The sequence below is a fragment of the Alligator sinensis genome, unplaced genomic scaffold (assembly GCF_000455745.1).
Source record: "Alligator sinensis unplaced genomic scaffold, ASM45574v1 scaffold235_1, whole genome shotgun sequence".
Classification (NCBI taxonomy): domain Eukaryota; kingdom Metazoa; phylum Chordata; order Crocodylia; family Alligatoridae; genus Alligator; species Alligator sinensis.
In genome coordinates, this window is record NW_005842042.1 from 2042096 (window position 1) to 2058378 (window position 16283).

General features: G+C 50.6%; 2 protein-coding genes across 2 annotated transcripts in view; both read left to right on the top strand.

Annotated features, from left to right (window-relative positions):
* The window catches only part of C8G (complement C8 gamma chain), a 12233-nt gene extending 6327 nt beyond the window's left edge, over nt 1-5906 (top strand). The window contains exons 3-7 of the mRNA XM_006022696.3: nt 353-423; nt 1915-2022; nt 3807-3908; nt 4606-4644; nt 5552-5906. Of these exons, the coding sequence (XP_006022758.1) occupies nt 353-423; nt 1915-2022; nt 3807-3908; nt 4606-4644; nt 5552-5565 (334 nt within the window). The 3' untranslated portion in view covers nt 5566-5906. The remainder of the gene's footprint in view (nt 1-352; nt 424-1914; nt 2023-3806; nt 3909-4605; nt 4645-5551) is intronic.
* Nucleotides 5907-14625: 8719 nt separating this feature from the next.
* Nucleotides 14626-16283, top strand: part of LOC102385594 (lipocalin-like) — a 7997-nt gene continuing 6339 nt past the window's right edge. Inside the window, exons 1-2 of the mRNA XM_006022697.3 lie at nt 14626-14894; nt 15845-15984. Of these exons, the coding sequence (XP_006022759.1) occupies nt 14796-14894; nt 15845-15984 (239 nt within the window). The 5' untranslated portion in view covers nt 14626-14795. The remainder of the gene's footprint in view (nt 14895-15844; nt 15985-16283) is intronic.

Here is a 16283-nt window from a genome sequence, read left to right on the forward strand (position 1 = left end):
AAGGGACAGCAGCTGGGCCTGATTCTGGACAACAGATGAGCATGTCTTTGACTTCTAGCATGAGCACTGGACTCCAGTGGGACTCAGCTGAGTGTGTTTAATCATTGTGCTGACTCAAGGGGCAGGGCAGCAAAAGCCCTTGACTAATGACCTGCATGATGGGAGGGACAGGACTTTACCACTGAGCTAGTGGTGACAGAAGTGTATTGCAGGGGGTTGGGGAGAGAGAGCTGTCACTCAATAGCTCATAACGGTCAATAGGTTGGCCCCTGAATGGACTATGTTACACCTGAGACCATTGCTTGCCTATTCTAGCTGACACATCCACTGTCTTCTTCCCTCATGTCCACAGGGATGGGATATGCTGGAATATTAAACAGCAGTACAACCCCACCAAGACCACAGGACGCTTCCTCTTGAAGGGTGAGTGAGGGGAACGGTGGAGTTCATGTAAATCTAGACCACCTTCTAGATACAGCCTTCCTGTATCTAGACTTTTGGACTCCACCAAAAGCCTTCCCAGATTTTAAACAACCCCATTGCATGTTGGGGCAGCACATTTTGTGGGTGCTTTTGTCCAGCCCTCCAGCATGTGCTTTGTAACCTGGGTACTTGGCTCCCGGTGTATCAGTCAAAACTCCTGGAAACCTGATTCACAAGAGCCCTGTCAGCAAAGGAAGCCAAGAGGCATGGCATCCCCTTCATACATGGTGGAACTGCCAGTCCAAGCCCTCAGGAGCTCCCACACTCAGGATGTCTTTAGAAATGTCAGGTTTTGCCTCTGACAGAAACTGAGCTGAGTCTGACGATTTGTTTACAGGCGGTAGCTGGTCAGGAGAGCTTTCATGTGGACACTGAAGGCAGGTTAAACTAACCAGAGAAAACACACTTCTTCCAGAACCTGTCCACACAGGGAGCCATTCCAGAATAGCTTGGGTGCATTTACACGCTATCTTATTCTGGAGTAACCTCTCCAGGTAGACAAGCTCTTAGAAGCAGTTTGCAGCCGTCCTTACTTCTCCGTGTTAGTCTGTCCTCATGACCTCTACAGAGCCCACTGCAGCCTGGTTTCTGGTACCCTGATTTGGCCAACTCTTGTCCTTTTGTCCTGAATCTAGTGCTATTTGAATTCTTTTCTTTAAAGCCCCAGCTCTGGGAGTCATGTGAATAAATCAGAATCTCATCTTTCATTTTTCAAAAAGGATCTTTCTAGCTGCTGAGGTCACAGAGTGAATTTGAAAAAAATCATATATTTTTAAGATAATCTCCTTATTTCTTGGAGGGGTCCTGATGTAATTTTTTGGAAGGCTTGAAGTCAGGAAAACTGCAGAGGATGGCAGCAGTGTCCAGAGAGCTGGTACTTTCTGCTCTCTATTGGTACAGCACCTGGTGCAGATGGATCCTGATCTATGACCTGGGTCCCTACTTGCCACTGCAGTGCAAACAGATGAAGCAGTGCTGGAGTAATGCATGTGCTGGCTGGCCTTTGAAGTCTGCCTATTTTTAGTATGGCAGACAATAAGGAATCTGGGGAACAGAAGCTGGCTTGGAATCTCAGCATTGCTAGGTTTTGTCCTTTTATTCACAGTGTCTTTCCTACTTGAGCTCCCATCCAGGGGAGGGGACCCCTTTGGCAGTGAGGGGACAGCTTGAACAGAGAGAACCTATGCCATTTTATCTGTGGTAGTTGTGGAGCCCTGTCTCCTCAGTGTTTCACACTTGAGTATCTTGAGCATGAGCCCTAGCCTATTCCCCTAGACACTGGACCACCTTTTCTCTCCTCCCATCCTTCCTCATCTAGTCAGTGCTCCTGTAGTTAGTACAGCACCCAGCACAACGGGGCCCTGATCAGGGCTTTTAGTACTACCATGAGACCAATCAATGCCAATGACTTACTGTGGCCCTGGTTCCCAGGCCGTGGCTATGGTGGCAACGTGGACGTGGTGGTGGGGGAGACGGACTACAACAGCTACGCAATCCTGTACTACCAGAAGCGCCGGAAGATCTCAATCAAGCTCTATGGTGGGTGTATGGGCTCATGACCCTGGGGGCTGGTCCCCATAGGCAGATGCTTTCAGAATGGGGGTAGACATTTGCACCTATAGGAAAGTTCCATGCACGATGACCCCAAGGTTTATTTTTAGGGTGCCTTCTCTGGGGGTCTGATCTGGCTGCCCAGAACTCCAGCTTGTAACCTAGGGCTCTGGGGTCTGAGCACAGAGCTATGTGAGCTACCCAGACAGCTTCCTCTGCCCCCCACAGATGGGTCTGAGACCGTGCCTGGTGAGTTCAAAGAGAGCAGGGCTCTTCTTGAGCCTGTTTGGTGGTAAGGAGTGAAGAGAGCAGACTTTTGGGTTTGAGAGCAGGTAGTGGATCACATGGAATTCTTAGTGCAATGTGCCTAGACATTAGGCTTGTGCAAGCTGCCACTGAAGGCGGTGAGGTTCTCCATGTCCAGGGACTGGAATAAGGATGTTACCAAAGTACTTAATGCTCAGGTACCAGCTGGGTTGGAGCTGGCTTTCAGGATTTTCCAAAATGATCCATCCTGAACTTGGATGAAGTCAACATTCAAGCAGCTTTCAAGAACTGAGAAGCCCCTCAGCAATTTCATTTGGGGTCAATCAAAACATTTAACTTCAATCATTCCGGAACATTTATCACATCCTTCTTAAACCTTTTCTTTTTTACTGCTATTAGCTTGAATTTTGACATAAAGTCCTTTTGAAATGGAGTTGTGGAATATTTTTGTTTAGAAATGGTAAAGTTGAAACACTTCTAGGTTTTTAAAGACTTTTTCTCAAATTTTCAATTGAAAACACCTCTTCTACCTTGCTGCAGAGAGTAGGCTTGAAGTTGCAACAAAGTCAGTTTAGACTGGATATCAGGAAAAACCTCTTCACTCTTAGAACAGCAAGGCAGCAGAATAGACTGCCTAGAGGGGCTGTGGGCTCTCATCACTGGAGGTGTCCAAGAAGAGTTTGGACAGCCACTAGTCAGGGATGACCTAGAGGTAGCTATGCCTATGTTGTTCTATGGGTATGTCCCATGTTATTTGTTGGCATGGGGCCAGGTGGAAACTTTTTCCTTCCCCCCAACCTCTACATGTGTTGGGCTTAGGGGGAAAAAAAATAAAACCTTTTCTCAGAGGCATTGGGTGTTGCTTGTACCCAAGGCTGGGGTGTGTCAGTGTTCCTGCTAGAACTTAATCCTACAGGTTCCTGGCTAGAGGATCTTCCCCCTCCACTCTGGGTCAGATCAATCACCGTATTTAGGGTCAGGAAGGAATTTTACCCAAATTGGAATAGACTGTGAGGGATTTTGCCTTCTTCTGTAGCAGGTGGTCTAGCCCTCTTCCTGGGATCTGTCCAGCATATATTAACAATCTTTGCAGCAGCAGAACGTTGGCCACTGAGGTCCCCCTGGTTTACCCGTGATGTTATATCTTGGGTTTTGTCAGGGTTGACTGTTTAGTTTGGCTAAGGGGTTAGGCATTGGATTTGCATATAATAGTTTGGATAGGGATAATCTTGTTGCAGGTGGGAGATTGGACTAGAATAGATGACCGCTGGAGGGCCCTTCCAGCCCGACTTCTCTATGATTCTATGAAAGCGCTGTTGAAACTGACCCTTTTCCACAAAACACCTATTGTTAAGAAATTAGCATTTGAGTGCCCCTCCAACACAATTTCTTATTAGCAACAAGGAAAAGCTTCTTTCACAATTTCCGGACCAGCTCTGCAAAATACCAGTAAGTTGTGTTTGAGGCCTGATGAGACTGGCTTCTCTATTTCTCATATCCCAAAGGAAGAGATATTCGGGTCAGCGATGCTGTCATCAGTAAATTTGAGCAGCACGTCACAGACATGAACATGAATGAGGACTTAACCTACTACTTCCCTACATACGGTGAGTCACAGGCTGACCTTCCACACCTCATGGGTCTACTCTTGTGGGTGGACTTGAGAGGCAAGAGGAACCCCCTTTGTGTTTCATTTCTCTCTGAGTCCCTCTGGTGCTGGTTGGCATGAAAACTTCTCCTAGAGAGATGCACAGCTCAGACTCTGTGACAGCTCTGGGAGCCGAGAGGTGAGGGTTGGCAGCTGCAGGGGAGTGGGAGCTTTGTCATCAGTGGTGGGGCCAAGGTTGCAGAGGTCTTCTCAAAGAGAGGGAGGAAGAAGGTCTTGGCAGGGCAATTGAGGGGGCATTAAGGGTGCATTTTTAGAAGGAGCTGGCAAAGTATTGCCCCCATGATTGGATATCCTTATGCTACCTCATACTCAAAACATGTTTAGGGGCTGGCCCGCACCCTCTGACAATTCTGAGGAAGCCTTACCATCCCCAGCACAAAGGATTCTAGTGCAAAGGTGTTTGTGCCATGGGCTCCCATTAGGACACTGGATGGGAGAGGACCTGCCAATTGTGCCATGTTCCATGGATCTCCCTATATAAAAGGGCTGTGCCCTTCAGCAGGTGTAAAAGGTCATAGCTGTGGTCTTTCCCAGAAGTGGAGTGATGCCAGCTGAAGAGGAATCCCACGGTGGGTACCTGCCTACTAGCCATAAAGCTCCCAGGACACTAACTCCCCATGGCTTATTTGTTACAGGGTTCTGTGACTCCGCAGATGAGTTCCATATTCTTGATGGTAAGTTGCAAACTCTGGGCCCATTGCTCTGAAACCAGCAATGACCCAATTGCCTCAGGGCTGCCTATGGCTAGGAACAGGGTCTGTTGTACCAGCACCCATGATTGACCAGTCCAAGGGTATCTCCAGTACCCGCTAGGCTGCGTGCTGCTAGCAGCAGAGCTGTGGGTGCCCAGAGCTCAGCATGGGTGGGCTGCCTAGGTATTTCCCTCGAGATATGGGTGGATTTTGCAGTCTGTGCTGAAACTCGGACTGCCATAGCTACCCTGTTATCAGTGCCCAAGCAGGCTAGAATGAAACCTGCCAGGCTGTGTCTCCATGAGCTAGGGTAGACCAGCCCTGACAGCCTCTTGTGGCTGGAGTTGACCATTTAACTCCTGCCTCATGAGGGGAGAAACAGCCCTATAGCACGGGGTGGGGGGAAGAAGAAGAGTGAAAAGCTTCACTTAGGATCCTGAATGCTCCTGTACTGAGCCAGGGAGGAAACTCTTTGGCTGCCATCAGCTGGAGGCTCCTCAGCCCAGCCAGCTGCCACATGTACAACAGGTGTGTCAAACTAGGCTCCGTACGGCTGGGTGTAAGGAGCCCAGTGATGGGGTCAGACAGGGAGGTGAGTCCTTGGGCTGGGGATGATTAGATGGGTAATGCAGTCTAAGCTGGAGTCAGGTGGGGAGGGATTTCCCTGGGGTTGGGTAGCAGGGTCTGTGGTGAGGTTGGGCTGGGAACAGACTCCAGCTCTTTGGGATGGGGTAATTGCACCTGTCTTGGGAGCAGCTGGTAGTGGCTCTTAAGGGCTTAGTGTAATGGGGTCTGAGATGGGGTCATGCAGGCATGGGACTTGCTGGGGCTGGTGTGATGGGGTCTGGGAAGTGGAGCCCTCCCCTCAGCCTTGTTTTCTGCCTTCCAGAAACGAAGAACTAGGAGGAGGTGGAAGTGCCAGAGAGACCCCAAGGAGCCCGCGCACAATGCCTGCAGCAATGCTGAGTGACACAGGCTGGACCACAGCACCATGGGCACAGGAGCTATCAGCGGCAGTCGCCAAATGAGCTTGGAGGCCTAGGGGTGAGGGCTGGGGATGCCTGCCGCAGTCCAGGCTGTGTGCTGCTCCTGTGAAGTCTCTCGGGTTCTGCCACCCATAGAGGGAGTGGCTGCTTTGTGCTTGGCTCAGTGCAGGCTGCCGTGGAGGAGACACGTGATCTGTGCTCCCCCCACAATAAATGCTGTGTAGACGGGGAGGGCTCCTTGGCTCCACATTTGTGGGAATTTGGCACAAGTGCCATGGATGAGCTATGCCAGGAGGTCTCCCATGTCTGCACCCATAGTAGCCACACGCTGTGATCTGGCCCTTCAAAGTTCCTGGCTGTGCCAGCAAAGGCAGTGCCCGTCCCTATAGTAGTGCAGAGCTGTTCCATGGCTTACAACTTGAAGGACAGGAGGAGCCATAAAGGAGCAGGGCTCTGATTGAAAGAGGCTTCCACTGACCCAGTTTGCTCTGAGGGGAGAGAAGGGAGGTACCTCTCCTGCCCCACTGGCTTTGGGATCTCACTCTGGAGACGCCCAGCACTATTCCATTGTCCCCTTATCAGTCCCAGAACAGGCCTGGTTTGATCAGGCAGCAACTGCTCATGCTTTTCCAAGGTACCCTGAACAGCCCAGTTGGCATCTGGGGGCACATCTTTTCAACTCAGGCAGGGTTCAGTGCTTTTTAATCTGAGTCCTTCCCTTGCCACTCACATCCCACTGGGTCTATGAGCTCCACAGACCACACTGATCCTGCACCAGCATCAACTGGCCCACTGCCAGCACATCCACTGATTGCAGAGACACCAGCCACCTAATTGGCCTCTGCCACATGCTGCCCTCTCTGACATGGTGCCCATCAGACAGTGCTGCCAATGGGGGTACCAGTCAGGGCCAAGGCAGCAGGCAGGCTAAATTGACCCCAGCTGGCCATGGTTACTTGAATGGGCCTGACTGCAAGAGGCTTAACTACCCACAGCTGGCCCCAGGTGGCTTCATGGGCATGGCTGCCTGCTTATAAACAGCAGCCCTTTATCTTTTCAGACTCAAGGCACCTCTTGGGAAATACCTTCACCTGTTTCTTGCCTATGTAACAAAGACAGAGCAATTCTTCTGTTGCAAAGAACTCAGAAAGCCCCCAGCAAGTCAGATTGGTTTTGCTGCTATAGATTCTTTGTTTGAAATGTTTCTCCTGTGATTTATGTAGGTGTTTGCACTCCTGACAGAGCTAATATTCTATAACACCCTGTGGCACCCTCAAAAGGATCCCATGCACCCTGGTGGAGAATCACTGGCTTAGGAGGGCACTCAACAGAACAGATGCTTCATTGCATAGCCTTGGGCTTCTGATTTCCAGTTCCTGCCTGCTCTTGGCTCTCTGGATCCTGCTTGTTGGTTTCTTTGGCTTCATCCTTGTTGCTGGCTTCTGCTTGTTGGGTGCTGGCTGCTTCCTATTAACTCCTTGCTCCAGCTTGCCTGGCCAGCTCCAAACATTAGTCCTCCAATAGCTGGTTCCTGGTTTGTGGTTTCAGATCATTGACTGCCCATGTCCTGCCTGCTCTGGAGCCCCTGGCTAATAACTCTGGTTGGGATCCCTGCCTCCTGTTCCTGACCCACTTTGCCCTCTGGCTTGTGTGTCTATCCAGGGTTACTGCTTATTTCCCCATCCTTTGCAGATGTCAGTTTTCTGACCTGCCTACTCCTGCTCCCCTCACCCTAGTTGGGGCTCTTTCTTCCCTGACCTTGTCTGTCCCTGATCTCCTGGGTTTCAATCTCTAGGTTCAATCTGTGACTGCCTATGTCCTGGTTATACCTCTGACAGTACCACTCTGGCCCACTGGAGAACATCCACCATCAACTGGTGCCCCATTCAGTCTGCTGTATTGGCTGTCCTAGGCCAACTCTACCCATCCTTAAATCACAGCTCACCTTGGCCCCAACACCAATCCCACCTGGCCTCCCACAGGCTGCAGACACTTCCCTTCCTGCCCAGCCATTATATTCTCCTCTAAATCCCTAACTTCTGGCATCCAAATGAATCATTGGTACTTGCTGCTGTGATCCTAAGCTCCAGACTTCCAATGACTTCCAGGAGGTATCCCACAATGCACTGCGAGATAAACCCCAGCATGCAGAGCCCAGCAGCAGAATAATGCATTGTGGGATATCTGCCCACAAGGCTGAGCACTTATTTAAGAAACAAAATCCTGGCTGCCCAGATTCAAAGGGAAGAAGGTTAAGGCAGTGGAGCAGGTGCACTTATGTGGGATCAGTGGGCTCCTATACACGATTAATCAAGTCTGCTGGAGCATGGAAATTACTGCACTCCAGCAACCTCCTGCACCACATGTATCAGAATCCCTGCACTGAAAAATGGTGACAAGGTCCTTTAAACTAAAGCTCATTCAATGAGTTCAACGCACCCCACCGCTGATACATGTGATGCTCTGTGCACTCAATTATCGTGGTCCTTGGAGCTGTGCTAATTAAAGCACCCCCCCATGCCTCCCAGAGCATGTGTATAAACACCCAGTGATTCTACAGAAATGTTAATGCCAGATCTATCCAGTCAGAATATCCTTGTGACGGCCAGCCCAATACTATACCTGCTCCTGCAGGATCCTAGGAGGAAGCACTGAGGAGAACAGAAACCTTTAGGGCCTTTCACCAGGTCACAGGATCCTGACAGCACCATCTAATGAGCAGCGACAGTGAATAGCAATAGCAAACATACATACACCAGCGTATAATTCACCCTGGCAGCACCAGCAGCAGTGTAAGAGGGATTTCAATGTGGATACAGGCAGGGGCCTAGACCCTACCAAAGTCCAAAGTCACAGGCCCTCTGGGGAACACAGGTAAAAGATGCCCAAGTCCTTTCTGCTTAGGTAACAAGAGGTGTATGTGACCAGAGCAGGGCTCTGGCAAGCTGTGACTTAGCCTGTGCAGTCTGGGTTGTGATGTTTCCATGCGGACGAGTGCAGTGAATGCTCTCCGTCCCCGGGGCTGGAACATTCAGGAGGGAGAGGGGCCCTGCCGCAGGCCAGGGAGGTTTTGCTGAGCGGGCAGAAGGGTTGAAAGCTGCTAATATCCAGGACCCCGTGCGAGGGGAGAGGCTGTGGTTTGCAGAGCGAGCCCTCCCCACCTGGCTCCCCCCCAGGAAACAGCACAGGGTCACGGGTCTCCCCACATCATGGGGGTTTTGCAATCCTTGCTGAAAATGTTAACACATGTTGTTTATCAAGGGAGCTTATGTAAGGCAGCACCGCGTGATCCTTCCACCGCATTCTCTTCCAGATCAAACCCTCCATTGTTCCTGCTGCCCACGTGCAGGGCAATGGTGTCCAGTTGGGATCAAGCCATCTCTCCTGGGCATCCCTGTGTTCCTGCCCTGGCAGAGGAAATGTCTGGGATCAGCCTCCAGTTGGTTACCATCACAGCACTAGGTCGGAGGCATATGCAGGCCAAGGGCTCTTGTACCTTCTCACAGCCAGTGGCCGAGAGAGGGGGTGGTACCATCCTGGACCAGATGCTGGTAGGACCCTTGCCAGATGCTGCATATATTTGTTGCAGCTCCCTGCACTTTACAGCCTCAAGATGTATCACGTGGCTGTGTCATGTGAGGTGGCTGCATCTCGGTGAGGGGTGGAGTGATTCCAGTACACACGCATGGGAAATACCATGCCCACCAAGGTGCTTTTCCTACTGGCAGGGGAAAACCACGAACGTGGCCGGGGGCAGTACCCTGACCGAGGTAATGCAGTTAAAATAGCACTGTGTAGTGAAGGGTTGCACTTTTTTCTGCTTCCGGACAGGAGTCCCTATGAGACCCTCATAGTTAGCCTCCCACTTTGACTTCCAGTGGGAGGATCTCAGCTACAAGCCAACTTTATGGAAATGGGAGACTTCTCCCTAGCTTGCTCCTGCAGCCATATGGCTGAGGGCAAGGGAAATTCAGGGGCATCCCTACTCCAAGCCTCTGGATGCCCACCAAAGGATATGGAAGTATCTGAAGCCCCAGGCGGGGGTGGAGGATGCTTCCCGGTAGCAGGGCCACATATGGTTCTTGAATGATTCACATGAATTTGGAATTGATTTGGCTGTTTTGACATGGGACACGAAAATTTTTCCATAAAAACAAAACAAAACAAAAACATATGCATCAAGCTCCTGCCTGGCTAGCTGCAGTATAGAAGTACACATCAATCTCTTTATTTGGACCCACCACTCCAAGGTCAGCTTGTTTCTTGTGAAACAGGGTCCCTGCGGTGATCCAGCTCTGACGCGGTTGGCTGAAGAGGATGTTGAGGAAAATTCTGTCTTCATGTAAGCTGGCGCAGCTTCCTTTGGCTTTAAAGGATGTCCGCTTATTTATGCAAGGGGAGAAGGCGTGTGTGTGTGTGTGTGTGTGTGTGTTACCATAGCTGTGACATTTTTTGAAATGACAAGGCAATCCTTTCTGCTTTCATAGGACCCATGAAAACATAGGGTTTCTTGCTCCCTTTTCTGGCTCAGTAGCCCCAGGTAACTAATCATCACTGCTTCAGGGGCTGTGCTGGCTTCTGGGCTGACACTGATATGAAGATAACCCAGTCTGTACATTGAAGTCATTGTTACTCAGCCTGCTACCCCAGCCCTGGGCTGTCCATGTGTAACTGTGATGAAGCTCCAGGCTTAGGATCTCCACTGCCTTAGGCTCTGCCAATGTCCCTCAACCCTGTCCGAGAGTCATCTTGCTATTCCAGCTCTAGACCCCCTGGCATAGGTGTAACTAGGAATTTTGGCCCCCTGGGGCTGCTATTGCCATGGTATGAACTCCCTGAATATTGGCTGCTGCTCTGGCAGCAGGGCAGGCCTAGGGGAGCTGACATTTTGGTGCCCTTTCCAAGGTGGTACCCTGGGCTGATGTCCAGCTCACCCATCCTAATTATGCTTTTGCCCCTCATCTCCCCACAATGCTGTTAGCACTCCTCAGCCCCAGTTTGCCACCCTGGATTATTTCAGTCCTAGGGGCTTCACGAGCACCTCCTGCAAACCCCACCAATGCACCTCTGCCCTCCCTGACATCCCAGGCCTGCCCCCACCCCATGCGGACATGTCGCTGCTTCTCAAGCCTGCCCTGTGGTCTCTCCTGTTACACAGTCCTGAGTCTTGCTAGAAGACAGATTAACAATGGTGGTGAATGGATAAGGGGATAGGAGGGAGGACTAAGAGGAGAGCACTGAGGAGCTCCAGCCTGTACAAGTGAAAGGCCTTTGCACTAACACTCTCCCCCAACATCCAGCTTGTCAGCAAGCACCATGGCTGGGAGCTAACAGCTTCAGAGAGGCTCCTAGATCTAACCTTGAAGAAAAGAACGGACTTGAACTGCCTTGTTTCTGTCTGCACTTTTGCTCTCTGTTGTATGACCTTCAGAACAGTTCAGCGGTGTGTCATAAGCCTGACATGGCTAAGTGCCACAGGAAATCTCCCTTAGCTGAAGTGGCAAGGGAAAGACGGTCTGAGTTCCACGAGGGCGAATGGAGGAACATCTCTAAGTTGCTAGACACCATGGTGACAGAAGCCCATAAAATAGAGGGGGGCTGGTAGTGACCCCCAGGACCCCTGGCAAGGATGAGCCTGAATGTCCAGTGAGTCTCTGGGCTGAGGAAGGCCATGACCTCTGCCCCATCCTGCTCCCCCTGATGCCCAGAGCTCTTGTAATGCTCATCCCTGCCCTTCTTGGCTTTTGTTTTGTTTTAATAAAAGACAAAGCCTCTGTGCTGACTTCTCCTCCCCCACAGGCATAGTCTGTAAGAAACTGGTCCCAGCTGGATGCGGGGAATGTGTTTGGGGAGGCAGGGCAGGGGGGATATGGAGAGACAAAAACAGCTGTTATGAAAACAGGGGCCTTACATAAAGACCCATTGGCAGGGATGTAGGTCCTGGAGGGAGAGGCTGGCCTTTGGGCGGAGCTGGGATCATGACAAGAGGTAGGGAGCCCAGCCAGGACATAGCATTGCTCTGTAGATCTCATCTCAAAGCACGCAGGGCTTCTCCCACTGGTGCTGTCAAAACCTCACCAAACCCAGCTGGGGGAAGGGTGGCAGGAGCAAAGGCCTTTACTGCCCTATCACAAGGTTTTACATGGGGTTTCAAAACCTCCCAGATAAGATAAGCTCAAGTTAGGACAGCTCAGAGATGCAGCTGGTTAATGGGAACTTCCACAGAAGATGGAGGGGGACCGAGCTGTGAAAGCAAATGTGTCTCGTTGCACAGGGGCGCTGGGGGAGAAACCTTCAATGGCAGTGAAGGTCCTTTTGCCAATGGACAGCAGATTCTCCTGGGATGAATATAGGTTTGTGGATCCTCTGGCAAGACCTTCTGTGCCCCCTAGAACTGCAGTACCACAGGCTGAGAATTCACTGCTTGAGTTAATGCATTTGTTTCCACAGATACAATTGCATAAATGTTTCGAGGCTGAAGTCTCTGAAAGCCCCAGATCAGGTGAGAGCTCCTAAGATCAGCATGTATGAAGCAAGGCAGCCAACAAGATAAATGGAACAAAGAAGTTTATGGCTGAGAAGACACAGGAACCTTGGGGTTATTTAATCTCCTCAGGAGACAATTGACAGCTGGCTTCACTGAAATATTTTAACTAGCAGAAGGGTTTCTATTGAAGCAGCTGCTCTCTTGGAGGTCACTGGATAGGAGGCTAGAGCTGGGGAGGCTATTGTCTTAATTCTTCCTACACAGGAGACATTGTTTTAGAGAGAGGTTGATGACTCCTGAGCCAGGCCCCCCAAAATAATGAGATTGGCTTAAAAATCCCAGGATTTTTTAAAGCAGTTGACATAGACTTCTGCTCATTCATCATGAGTTCTTGAGCATTAGGAATAGCATTTTCCATTTTTACTTCACAGCCACGAAGACTAGAAGCCGTCTTTTAAAAAAAAATGCAAGAAGAAATTCTCATGTAATCCCAGGATTCCAGGAGCTGGAGCTTCAGAGAAACATCTGCTGTTGTAAGAATGTGTAAGGCACAGAACGGACCCTTAGAATGAACTGATGGAGCCCAGCAGCATCACTGCAATCCACAAAAGGGGGAAGGATTCTATAGAAATGAGCAACTGGTCAGCCAGTGTGGGTGGAAATTCATTGCAGGATTGGAGGCTTGCACAAGCATGAAGGGGAGTGAGGAGGTGGACAGGGTGCCGCTAGGCTGGCCTTGTTCTGGGGTGCATCACCTGTGCTTTAGATCTGTGACTAGCCATAACGGAAAGGCATGCTCTGCTGGTTGTTTCTCATGTGTATTTGCATCACAGGGCTGGTGCATCCTTCTTGCAACTCGCAGCCAGAATGGAGCCAGGATCAGAGCTGCACCTGCCATGGCATGTCTCTTAGAAGCACATGCAGAAAGCAAAGCTTTCTGCTTGCTGTGAGAGCCACTGGCAGTCTGTAGATATCAGTCCCCATTAGTTCTAGATGCAGGGTTGGACTCTCTTTTTGTCCTCTCTGCTGATGTGTCTAGATGGGGCTCTGGCATAGCGAATACAAGCAGCTTTAGGTGCCATTGGGATTAAAATAGAACAGCTCAGAGCAAACCTGTCTTGCTTGTGCATCAGACAGAGCTTCAGTGACTGTGAACTGTGCAAATGCTACTGGGGGCAAGCTTAGACAAGCCACTTTTGACATGACTGCTGTGCATTGCATCAGCTTCAGCCCTGGGCTCACTCTTCTGGGTCACAGAGAGGATCTTCTGTAGCTCAGACACTTGTTTTGAGGGGCAATTTCAAACATTGCTCATTTGGGGCTGTGTTTTGTAAGGCTGGGAACTCCTGGGATCTGATTTAGTAAGGCACCAATGCAGTAGGGCACCTTCTACACTTCTGAGCATTCCTCATGACTTAAGAGGACAAGCACAGGTTGATAAGCTTTCCCAGATGGGCAAACCCATTAGGCCATTTCTTTCTGGGTGTGCTGGGTATGAACTATATATGGGGACACCATCGCAGTGAGCCCTTAGCAGCAGAACCCATCGGCAGGGGCCTGGACTAGAGCGGGTCTGTTTCTTTGTGGCCATGCCTGGCTTTCTTAGGTGAGCTCTGGGTTGTATGTAACTCTGGGACTGGTAGAAATTTCTTTCTGCATCTTTAAGTATCCAGGGGCCTGTTTGATTGTGGGAGCATCTGCCAACATCATGGAAATGGAGAAGTGATTTTGGCAAACAGAAAGTTATCTTTGAAGGACAATGGAGGATAGAAGTGAGTGGTCAAGGGACAGGGCCCAGTGGAATTGCAGCAAAAAGTCAGTTCGCTCTAATCAAATGCCCGAGAAAGCATTTGAATGATTACAAACAGTAAGACGCTGGTGCACAGGGAAGATGCTCATGCTTGTTCAAATAAACCTGACAAAGTTGAATCAAATGCTCTTTAAACAGCTCCCTGGTATAAAAGCATAGCACATGCAGCCCAGTAGGGCAAGATGCACACCCTGTACTCTCCTTCCTGGAGCCTTTCCCTCTGTCCTGTCTTGCTTTTGTTGTTTCCCTGATTCTACTATAAAAAAGAAGTGGGGAGTCAATGGGTTGCTCTGTGCACATGGAGAAGTACGGCAAACCCTCCTCCTGAGTCAGGCAGGAGCAATCTGATTCCTTCACCCTACTCCTCCCTAGGGAAAGGTTTGGTGGTGCTGTTCTTGCTCATATGGTTGTTTTACTTGTCTTTGTTCTTCTCTGCTGGCCAAGTCCAGTTTGCCTTTCCATGGAGGCAGGGACAGCTGCAGAACTGGCTGCAATCCACTCTTTCTGCTGCACGATTTCTGGCATTTGGAAGCAGATGGCTAAAATCAACAGCAGGGAATGGTTTGTGGGTTCCCCTGCCTGGCCCAGCCCCCAGCCTGCACTTTGGATGTCCCAGCTCACTCATGCTCTTTGTCTCTTGCATAACCTAGCTCAGCAGGGGAGAGATGGGGCTGGTATTTGCTAGCACTGTCCTCCTCTGGGATATTGCACTGCCTGCCGGCTAATAAATAGGGGGCTTGGCTGTGTCCCTTGCACTCACATGCACAGTCTGCCTCTCTGTCTGTGCACAGCACTCCAGTGAGCTTGGCTCCACAGGATCACAGAGGTGAAGGGAAGAAGAGTCAGAAGCATGCAGGCAGCACTGCTCAGTATCCTGGGGCTGGCCCTGATCGGTTCGCTGTGTGCACAGGAGGATGTCCCCGTGCAGCCTGACTTCCAGCCGGAGAAGGTAACGTGGCCCCCAGACAATCCTGCACTCCAGCCTGCTGTGGGCATGTTGGATGAGATCCCTTCCTTCTACCTGTAGAGATGGGGTTGGAGCTGGGCCTGATTCCAGAAGCTGCTGAAGGCAGGGCAGTGGAGAGAGGCAGGATTGGTTCAGCCTGTTTTGGATGGTGGGGTGGGCCAGCTGGGAATCTAAGTCCCACACTGGGTGTGGATGCTGAATTCTCCCCAGCACCATTATTCAGAGCATACTGGGGGGGGACTCGGGGTATCATCAGACCATTGTAGGGCAGCTGGAACATCTGGATTTGGGTTCAGATTCCGGGCTGAATATGGATTGGGGCTGTGACTTCAGTCAGGGCCTGTGGCCATAGTAGTGGCTGAAGGGAGGTGCATATTGTCTTTCCCCTCTGTGCCTGGCTTCCCTGAGCAGCATCCCCTTCCTTTATTGTACCAGTAGCAAAATCATACCAGCAGCAATATCCCTAAACCTGGTAGGGCAGACTGTCACAGGTGGTGCTGGCAGCTGATACTGAATAGGAAGACCCATACAAGCCAGATCCTTCTCTCCTATGCATAGGGCTAGGGGCATCCACAGAAACAAAAAGGGAATACACCATATAGAGTGATTAAAGGAATCTTTTTCATATAATTAGCTAGTGGAACTCACTGCCCCATGATTTAATTGAAGCCAAGTATTTGTAGTGCTGAAGAGAGCACCAACAGTTATGGGAGATAGAACAAGAACCTCCCACTGCTGTGCATACACCAGTCCCAGCTGAGAGGGAGTAAAGAAAGAGTTGGTTATTCCATAATGGTCTAATTTCCTGCCCCATCTTCTGAGGTAGCTGGTTGTGGTCCCTGTTAGAGGTTGGGACGCTGGGGTGGAAGGCCCAGTGTTTTACCTGTACTGGCAGTGCCACTATTGCTGTGGTGAGAGGATGCCGTGTGCAGTTTACAGGGAAATGGTACAGCATTGGTCTGGCCTCCAACGCCAAGTGGTTCCAGGACAAGAAGGCTTTGATGAAGATGTGCACCACTGTCATTGAGTCCACCCCAGAAGGCAACCTGGATGTCACCAGCACCTACCCCAAGTAAGGCAGGTGCCATCAGGGAGTGCTGCTGTCAGTGCCAGGGACGGGACAACCCAGTGCCCTTCTCCCCCAAACGGGCCCAGTGGGGCCAGGGGTGCCCTTTCTTATGCTCCTCTTCTGCATCTGTTATGACACCCACAGCAAGACCAAGGGTGGGCCCCCTGGTCAAGCAGGCTCAGTGTCTGGAAGACTTAGAGTGGGTTTAGTACAGTGATGCAGACTTGATGCCTCTAGAATTGGTCCCCTTGGGATGGGAATAAGTCAGGCAGAAGGATCTTGGGGGACCTCAACTTTCCCTA